This window comes from Lipophrys pholis (assembly GCF_963383615.2).
Source record: "Lipophrys pholis genome assembly, chromosome: 12".
NCBI lineage: Eukaryota > Metazoa > Chordata > Actinopteri > Blenniiformes > Blenniidae > Lipophrys > Lipophrys pholis.
In genome coordinates this window covers 10,963,178-10,972,520 of record NC_137641.1, presented here as the reverse complement: position 1 = coordinate 10,972,520, position 9,343 = coordinate 10,963,178, and the positions used below count along the sequence as shown (strand labels likewise).

The window sequence follows — 9,343 nt, the reverse complement described above, 5'->3', positions numbered from 1 at the left end:
CCGTACATCAGCGAAGCCGATTACAATAAAATTGCAAAGAAAGTGTCAACTTTTTAACATAATTTGTCAAGGTGAGTTTGTAAAATTACCCATAATGCAACAGCTATAGAACTTTTCTGGACATTTCACTGTATTTTGCACCAGAGGTTTTCATTAGAATTGGCTTTACGTTGAGAATCTAGACATTTTCATCATAGATACTCTCCAAAGAGAAGTTTTAAAGTTTAGATTTAAAGGTTATTATGCCACTATTTTACCGGTCCGGCCCACTCAGGAGGAAGTTGTGCGTTTTGTGGCCCCTGACCTACAATGAGTTCAGACTGTGGTCGGTACAATATGGTAATCTTTGTATGAACTCGCTGTGAGGGACCGATGGCAGACGCTCACCTGCCCTGCGGAAGGCGGTCATGGCCTCCATCACAGCCGCCCGCAGGTCGAAGGCTCCGGCCTGGGCGCCGTGCCACATCATGGCGAACTCCCCCGACACGTTGTACACAGCGAGAGGGTGGGTGGGGGAACTGGACACAAGCGGAGGGAAGGAGTGAGGACGTTACTCCAGACAGCGGGTTCGTCGGGCAGAGCCAGCTGCAGCTGCTCACCTTGTCTTTCACCTCCCTCACGATGTCCAGGTAGGGCAGGCCCGGTTTGACCATGAGCATGTCGGCTCCTTCTCGAACGTCGCGCTCCACGGCTCGCAGGGCGAGTCCTCTGGCTCCGGGAGGAAGCTGGTAGCAGCGGCGGTCCCCGAACGCAGGCTTGGACTGAGCAGCATCCCTGAAGGGGGAAACACAGCAGAGGGCTGCAGCTCCGTCCAGGTTTCGCTGACCTGCTCTCACAGCGTTCACTCACCTGAAGGGGCCGTAGTAACAGGACGCAAACTTGGCACTGTAGCTCAGCACTGAGACCTGAACACGAGAATTTAAACATCAAAACACAGACAGCTACAGGAGCTGCGGAAACCTCCTTTTGACAGGACCTCAGTTGTTCTTATTAAAACTTTGAATGCAATGATCAAACATCTTAGAGATTTTAATAGGAGATATGATGTTCTGTAGCCAAAAAACACATGGAAATATGTTTGCTTGTTATCTCAGCACAGAGATTCAGGCTTTCTGAGGTCTTGTGTGGAAGAAAAGGCTGAGACAGATTACGACACTTAAATGCCGTTAAACCCAAAAGAAGAAGAAGAAGAAGATTACGACACTTAGCAGCAGAACATAAGCCTTGTTTCCACTGCACAGAGTGTGACGGGACGGTGAATAAAAAGGTATGCGACGTCATTATGTAACAGTAGACTCTGCCCTCTCGGGACCAGCGAAAAAAAAAAACAGTTAACAAAACAGCCAGTTTTCCCACCGCAAAGTGGAGTATGTAAACGGCAAAAGAGAATTCTCAAATTGTCTCACTAATAAGATCATGATAAACAAAGTCATATTACACATTTATTTTACACTATTACTGCTCCACCCAAATGTCCATGATAGCAGTATAGATGCTCCTCTTGATATTTTGGCAGAACATCATTTACAGTCTGTCTTAGTTTTGTCACTCTCATTCATATTATGTCTGGCCGCAGTTGGCTGGTGGATTTTAGTGAAGGAGTTAAGTTTCTCTGGGGATGTTACTCCATATCCAGTCAGTCTCCTGCACTCCGTACACGTCTAATTTTCAGCTCACCTGGAACCTCGACTCAGCAGGTCCTGAAAAAGTGGCTCGTCGTACGTGGAAAGCCCAAATGCATGTTTACGAATCGAGAGAGGAAACCAAGAAAACTCACTTTTAAAGAAGTATCGTAACGATGCAAATGTAAAAGCTGCACCACATCTGGCAATACATTAGAAAACGTGTCGTCGTGTCTGTCTATTTCACTCCATCATTAAAGTAACAAACCGTTGCACGCGTGTTGCAGCTTCTGTATTGTGGTGACATGTTGCAGGTTGCGGTAGCTTTACCTTGTTCCCCAGACCATTAGATAGGAGGGCGTTCTTTATGGCTCTGACTCTCCGTCCATCATGTCGGAGGGAGCGATGATGTGGCAACCTGCACAAAGTCACATCAATCTATTAATCATTCAAAACAATACAGATAATAACAAGAGGAAGAATCAGTAAATCTCCATCAGCATGTGTCAGCTGATAAGGCTGAACGATTTTCACTTGAAACATTGTGTAAACGGTGATCAACATAAGCAAAAGAGGAGCTGATGTACCAGCTCGTGCATAAGCCAGCGCGACTTCGCCCAAACGCAGACAGCTGGCGTCGTTGTCGAGGGTGCCGTCGTCATTCAGGATACCTGCAGGGAGAAGAACAGGAACCGGTAAGAACTCCGCTTGTAAGCGATCGTTCTGATCGTTGTTTCGCGCCGGGACACTGACCGCAGTGTCCGTGTGACGTGTAGGGACACAAACAGACGTCGCACGCCACCAGCAGCTCCGGGAACAGTGACCGGATCTTCTTCACCGCCAGTACAGCCGGTGTGTCGTCCGTGTCGGCGCCCGAGCCCCGGTCATCCTGACCGTCGACACACAGGAGATCAGTGTAAACAAAACGCATCTAGTTCCAATGTTGAGAAGGCTACCGTGTACGGAGGAAAAACTCAAGCAGAGGACATGAAGACAGTCATGAAACATCAGCTGGATGCACCTTTTGGATCTTGGCGGGGACGCCAAATATCAGCACGCATTTCAGGCCGTTGTCCACAAGCGGCCGCAGCATCTCCTCCACCTTGTTCACCCCGTATCTACAGTGCAGGTCCAGTTAGAAGTGGAGGAAACACACACATTCTTCACTTCAAATACACATTAGCTTGAAGACCATTGGAAGAGTTTCATCTCTGTGTCCTTCCAGATATTTTGTTACGGTTTTTATTTCTTGCAATTATTTGGAGCAGGCGTGAATTATTCGCAGTATAAAACTCCCTTCACATTCTGCTCAATCAGCAGTATCCAGCTTCTTTTTATTTTACGAGAGAATTTTTTTCATTTACCCACTATTTTCTAAACCTACAGTGGCAGGAAACAACTTCTGCTTTGCCAAAACATCACAGTGAAGCCAAAATAAAAGAAATAGACGGTTTCCAGGATCTAGACTGTAAACCATGGGAGTCAAACATAAGGCCTGCGGGCCAAAACTGGGCCGCAAGTCCAATCTGGCTAAACCACCAAGCAAATTGTACAAATTTCAAAGAAAACATCGATTTTTGAATGAATTTTTATAAGTAGTGGAGACAACACAACACTGAGACCCAAGCTGAGATCTCAGTGATGCTGTTGTGATGGGGGGGAGGGGGGGGGGGGGGGGGGGGTCACACTTTAAAAAGCCTTTTGTAACGGATTCTCTCCTTATCTTCAGCTCCACCCTACTGTTTTTATCTGCAGGCGACACCCGAGCGCGAGTCACAGCTCTGTGTCGTGTGATTTAAAAATATATATATTATCACATTATTCACAATAGATATAATAGAAATGTAATTTTTTGGGGGGGTGACACTTACCTTGCCTGTCCCGGCAGGCTGCCGATGGGCTCCACTGCATCAGCACTATCTCTGTAAGAAAACAGCGCATGGTTTAAGCTTTAGGTACTGACGTACACCGTCATCCGACACATTCATTGCAAATTTGATGACGACATGGTGTCTAAATTCCACTCACGTGATGAATATAGGGTAGATTAGATTGTCCGGCCTCAGATCAGAGGCGCAGGTCTGCCAGCATCTGAGCGTCGGGTGGAAGTACCCACTGTGGAGGATCGACTCAGCCGGTGTCTGCATCTTTGCCCTGCAACAGAAAGACCATCAGCACCGAAAAACACACTGGCACTGGGGTGTCAAGGTCTGTTTCGTCTTTACCCTGAGAGCAGAGGCTAAACAAAGCCGTCACAATCACCCCACTCAGCTCAGACACCGTGAAAAGTGAGCAAGCATGCGTGATGCTGCAGGACCAACAATCTGCAAGTTTCCTCTGATCCTTTTTCATCCCTCACAGAACAAAAACTGAGCCTGTACATACGTGATAAGTGACTCTGTAGTTTCCCACACAAGCCAAAGACACAGCTGATCACTCTTTTCTTGAGATTTACGAGTTCAGTCTCATGTCGTGTATTTCAATGGGACAGAACTAATGTGAGAATGAATGGAATCATGTGGTGTGTGCCATCACAGCCTAAAACATAACCATTCCTATTAAAGAGTTTACTTGCGTGAATCCAAATCTCCACAGTGCCACTTTAAGATGACTCAGAGCAGGTAAAATTAAAACTTTATTGAGAATCCAAATGACAACCCATGATTAACTTTATTGAACAACATTAGTTGGACAAAAGCCACGTCTAGATTACTGAAAAATCAAACATTGTGCCACATGACCACAAGTAAAACATTCCATTACAGTACATTCTTGAACTGAATGTAGATAGGAATGAATTCCAAGAAGTTTAGATTCATATCTATTATCGTTGTTTTAAAGTATTTCATGTGACCAACTGAAGAATGTATGAACGACTATCAAACATTAACATTATCTGCACTAAACAATTATGAATTTGAATAATATGGGTAGATTTGTTACATTTCTGGAGTAAAATGATAAAGAAATGTCAGATTAGATCACAAATTCATTTAACCTCATACAAGTCTAAATGTCACCTTGCTGAAATAAACATCCTCACGCCAGCTATCTATGGAGCGTTGAACCCACTAGTGGAACTCGTAAATACGCTTTTAGTTTCAATGTATGATCAGAAAATAGTATTAAAAAGGACAATCTTACCAGATCCCTTCCAACTCCTCCACACTTCTACACGGTCTGTGTCTTCTTCGTTGGTTTTAAGGAGTGCGCCTTACTACCGCCACCTATCGACTGGATTGTGGCTCAACGCTCCTGTTTTAACACTATATTTCAATTTAAAACAAAAATTACCTTTTAAAACACGTTATTTGTATTCACACAAATTTATGGAATTAATTTAAAATCTTAATTTGTCGTCTAGTACTGGAAAAGTCTCACTCGCGGAACCAAAACTGATTTCTCGCGAGAAGACAGCTGATAAGCGAAACTCATGACACCAGTTGATGTCTTCTCGCGAGAATTCAGTCTGGCTCCGATGGTATCGGAGACAAACATCGCGAGATGACAGCAGCTGGAGCTAGGATGCTAACATCTTGTTAGCCCTGTTGTATTTTGACTCTTTCATGGAGAAGAAGACTTTTCCAGCCGATTTAAGGTAAAATATCGCGTCTTTGCAGTTAAATACTTCTTGCATGTTTGCACGAATGTGTTGTTTTCAACTAGAAAGCTCTCCATTGTGCCTGTTTGTCTGTGTTTAGCATACACTGTTAGATGCATCATCGTGATTTCAGTTCGTTTATTTTAAACTGATTTTCTCATTAAACAGTTATAATATCAGACAGAATACAGCTCGTGTCATTTATATTAAGCAATCAACTGACAACGTCATTAAGTGTAGGAAAATAGTGCGTAGACCGGCTGTTCTCACTAACTGCCATCTGAATTACCAATGGGCTTTTACAATGGTAAAATAAGACAACTTTTATATGTTTGTACAGTTGTCGATCTGTGTGTGTTCCTTTCTGACACTCTGTTGTATTCATCTTGTTTGTGATCATTCCCAGATTGGATCTGAAGATGTAGCCAGCAGTGGATCATCTCTGCAGTAGATCACCACTCCTAACATCCTCAGTGAGCCCTCCTCTTCATTCCAGTCCTGGAGGGTTTCAAACCCTAAACCAGGGCTGCCCGGTGGCCGTCCTCAGCCAATCAAGACCCCTGATTTTTTTTCTCCAGTCCTGGAGGGCTCCCCATCCTAACCAGGGCTCACCTCAGTCCCCCTCTCTCAGACCAGACCCCCCCTGTCCTGACAATGCTGTTCTCCCTGAGGGAGCTGGTCCAGTGGCTGGGCTTTGCGACCTTTGAACTCTTCCTCCACCTGTTGGCGCTGCTGGTCTTCAGCATGCTGGTGGCCCTGCGAGCCGACATGTTCACTCCGTCGCTGAGCTGGTGGCTGGTGTTCGTGCCGCTGTTCGCCGCCGATGGCCTCAGCACCTACTTCACGGCTATCGTGTCCATCCGGCTGTACCAGGAGAACGAGAAGCGGCTGGCGGTGCTGCGGCTCCTCTGGGTTCTGACGGTTCTCAGCCTAAAGCTGGTGTGTGAGGTGCTGCTGTGCCAGAAGCTGGCCGAGCAGGAGAAGGCCACAGACCTGTGGTTCGGCCTCATCGTCTCGCCTCTCTTCATCCTGCTGCAGCTGCTGATGATCCGGGCCTGCCGCGTTAATTGAAGTACGACGCATTAATAGCGCAAGCACCGACGACGCAGAGAGTAGTTTCCATCTGCCGTTAGAGATTTAAAGCATAACGATGGTGTCCTTTTTCTTTTGGCTCACGGCCACATTTCTGCAAAAAAAAAAACACCAGAGATTTTCACGCTCCACATCACACAAGGATGTAGATTTCTAGGAATGGTTTCTAACAGCTTTAAAGCCAACGCAACAAAACATGTTGCGATGCAGTATCTGAAAATAGATGCAGACAATCCACTGTGTGTCCACTTCCTGCGGAGTAATTCTCTCCATTTATTTCGATCTCCTTTTTTTTCATAAGGAAAGCTTAAGACTCAAAATCCCAGAGAGTCTGAAAACGGCAGAGGTGTTCGCTCGAAACACAGTAGTGCCTGGACAATGTGCAATCACTGGTAAACAACAAGCCATGAGGAAAATCTATACCAGAGTTATGTTTTGATGCACATGTGCACACATGTTGATGGTGAAATTTGTAAGCAGTGATGTTTGTGGTAACGCTCCCGGTTTAGAGATTCCCGGGTGGTTATGCAGCTTTGTTGATCCCCCACCTCGAGGAAGACTTTTCCATCAAAAATGGAATTCTATTCATTGTCTTGTGTCTGACTTCTGACCTTTCTTGCTGAAAGTCGTCATTCTCCTCCATCACATCTCCAAAACTTGTCAGCTCGGTGGGAGAGAACGGTTTGGACGGGTTCAGCTCACAGTGTTGAAGGAGCCGAATGTGATTCCCACAAGCAGCAGCTCTTGTGCACTCAACTTCATTAAAAATAGCTGTTTATTTTCACAGTTTGTGTACGGCATGTAATTTAAAGCCTCCTTTAAAGGTCAATTCCTCTCGTAAAATCTTGTGTAATATGTATATGTTGTTTTTTTTAGTTTGATTTTTTGGGATCGAACAAAAATCATTATATCTTATTTATCTTGTGTTTTTGCAATGGAACCTTCACTGTCATCTGTACATACATGTAAATAAAACGTCCAACATCTATAATTATCCTGAGTTTGTGGTGGAAGAGCTGCTATACACTTTCTAGCCACGAGGAGGCGCTGCTGTATTTATTTGTGGATCTTCTGACGAGCCTCAGCTTGACCCATGACACAGGTTTGTTCTTTTTCACTATTTTATTTTTTCACTTCACTGTTTATAAAAGACAGTTTAGTTTGAAAATCCCCGTTCTTGAGGACAGTGATGGTGCAGAGTAGAGAAGTGAGATTGCTGGTTTGAATCCTACAACATAACATTTTGGGGGACATAATCTTTAAGGGATAGGCAAACAAAAGCCTTGGCTGCCGCCTATACCCATTTCGGCAACAGGACAAAAACAAAAAAACGTGTGTGTGAACTTAAAAGCACCATGATGTGAATACACAAAAATTCAACTTTCGAAACTGAAACTGTGACCGAAATAAACCATTCATTCATTCATTCATTCAAAATTCTCACTGCATGTCCCTGTTGGAGACCCAGCAGCTCCCTGCAGAAACTCACTGCTCCCAATATGAGCAGTTATGGTTCTCCATGAATAGGAAGGGTTATAATCAGAGGAATCATTTCTCCAAGGGGAGCAATAATTGTAACTGCAAATTAAAAATCTCAATCAATTGTCATTGTAACTTCAAGCATAATCCAAGAAGAGTTTCTTGACTCAAAAGGTGTATCACACTGGATAATGTCATATCCATCCATATTTCTTTTGTAGGGGAGCTGAAGGTGAACCCAGACAACAGGACATGAGCAGAAACAACGACACCCATTCAAATTCACAACTCTTCTCAGACTGAAGGGGGAAACTGGAGAAAACACACACACATAGAGAGCATGCAAACTACAGAGAGGCTCCATAAACATCTCACTATAAGTAGTGAAATGTGTTTGACACCCCTGAAGTAGAGTGTCCCAACCTGGGGTCTGGTACCACTTCAAGAAGGCTCCAGAGATCCCAGTGAGGCCGGAGGCCTTGCCTGTTCCGAGGTGGTCAACATTAGATTTGTGCAAGAAAACAATAAAATGACACTTTCCTTAAATGAGAGCAGATCTGTGAAACTGCATTGCGACTGCACTGGTGGTTGGCTTCCCTCCAATAAGGTCAAGGTGTCTGTATTAGTCTACGTTGGGAGAAATGTGTCTTGGACGGAGGGGTCGGCTGCACAGGCAGCATACACCCCTCATACAACAATAAAAACAAACACCCTGAATAAAAAATAAATACCGGTAAGTGAAATATAAAGTGCAACCCATCATCACACAGGTTAAAAACACAAGTGCAATGTGCAAGCTCAACATTATGTATATAAATAATACAGAAGAGAACCTTTGCACTGTTTCGCACAGGGTTATCTGGATGACCTTACTGGCTTCCTGTCTTTCTGTTCATCCCGGTGATCTGCATGTTGATGAGCTCCACTGACAGGGATGGATGAGTGTTTGTACCGATTGTGTTTACATAGTGGAACCCTGCACCTTCGTCTGGAGTTAAGTCAAATGCATTCAGGGTGCAGTGCGAGCGAGGTGTCTCATAAAATATCGTCAGCCTGTCTTGAGGGTCATTTTTAATATTTTGGCTAATAAGTGAATGGAAAAGGCTGCACAGTGACACAGTGGCTATTGCTCATGCCTCTCAGTGAGAAGGTCATAGGTTCAAACACGGGCCAGGCCTTTCCTGTGTGGGAGGGTTTCCGCCAGGTACTCCGGTTTCCTCCCGCAGTCCAATACCATGTGTGACGTTAATCGGTGACTCCTGTAGGATCTGAGTGTGTGTGTTTGTCCTGTGATGGACTGGAGACCTGTCCATGTGTATCCTTTAGCTTGGATTGGCTCCAGCGCTCTGCAACCCTGACCGGGATAAATCAGTATTCAGGAGATGGAGATTGGAACAGGGGTCCACACTCTTTGTTACACATGATCTGGCAACACTGCATTTGCGGTACTATCTTGCATACTTGAATTTTCTTATATTGCTGGACTTTTTTACTGTATATTCCTACATTTGTGTTCTTTAATTCCTTTATATCTATGTATGCTGCTGGG

General features: G+C 44.6%; 2 protein-coding genes across 2 annotated transcripts in view; one reads left to right on the top strand and one right to left on the bottom strand.

The window, feature by feature from the left end:
* alad (aminolevulinate dehydratase) overlaps positions 1 to 4,837 on the bottom strand; it is a 6,150-nt gene extending 1,313 nt beyond the window's left edge. Inside the window, 12 exon segments of the mRNA XM_080476514.1 lie at positions 388 to 514; positions 516 to 518; positions 600 to 774; positions 850 to 905; positions 1,953 to 2,002; positions 2,005 to 2,040; positions 2,210 to 2,293; positions 2,376 to 2,511; positions 2,644 to 2,740; positions 3,494 to 3,544; positions 3,651 to 3,776; positions 4,767 to 4,837. Coding sequence (XP_080332640.1) covers positions 388 to 514; positions 516 to 518; positions 600 to 774; positions 850 to 905; positions 1,953 to 2,002; positions 2,005 to 2,040; positions 2,210 to 2,293; positions 2,376 to 2,511; positions 2,644 to 2,740; positions 3,494 to 3,544; positions 3,651 to 3,769 — 934 coding nt within the window. The 5' untranslated portion in view covers positions 3,770 to 3,776; positions 4,767 to 4,837.
* Positions 4,838 to 5,088: 251 nt separating this feature from the next.
* Positions 5,089 to 7,308, top strand: tmem203 (transmembrane protein 203). The gene is made up of 2 exons (XM_080476515.1): positions 5,089 to 5,220; positions 5,630 to 7,308. Exon 2 carries the CDS (start codon positions 5,878 to 5,880, stop codon positions 6,292 to 6,294), a length of 417 nt encoding a protein of 138 aa, XP_080332641.1. The 5' UTR covers positions 5,089 to 5,220; positions 5,630 to 5,877; the 3' UTR covers positions 6,295 to 7,308.
* Positions 7,309 to 9,343: the final 2,035 nt, after the last annotated feature.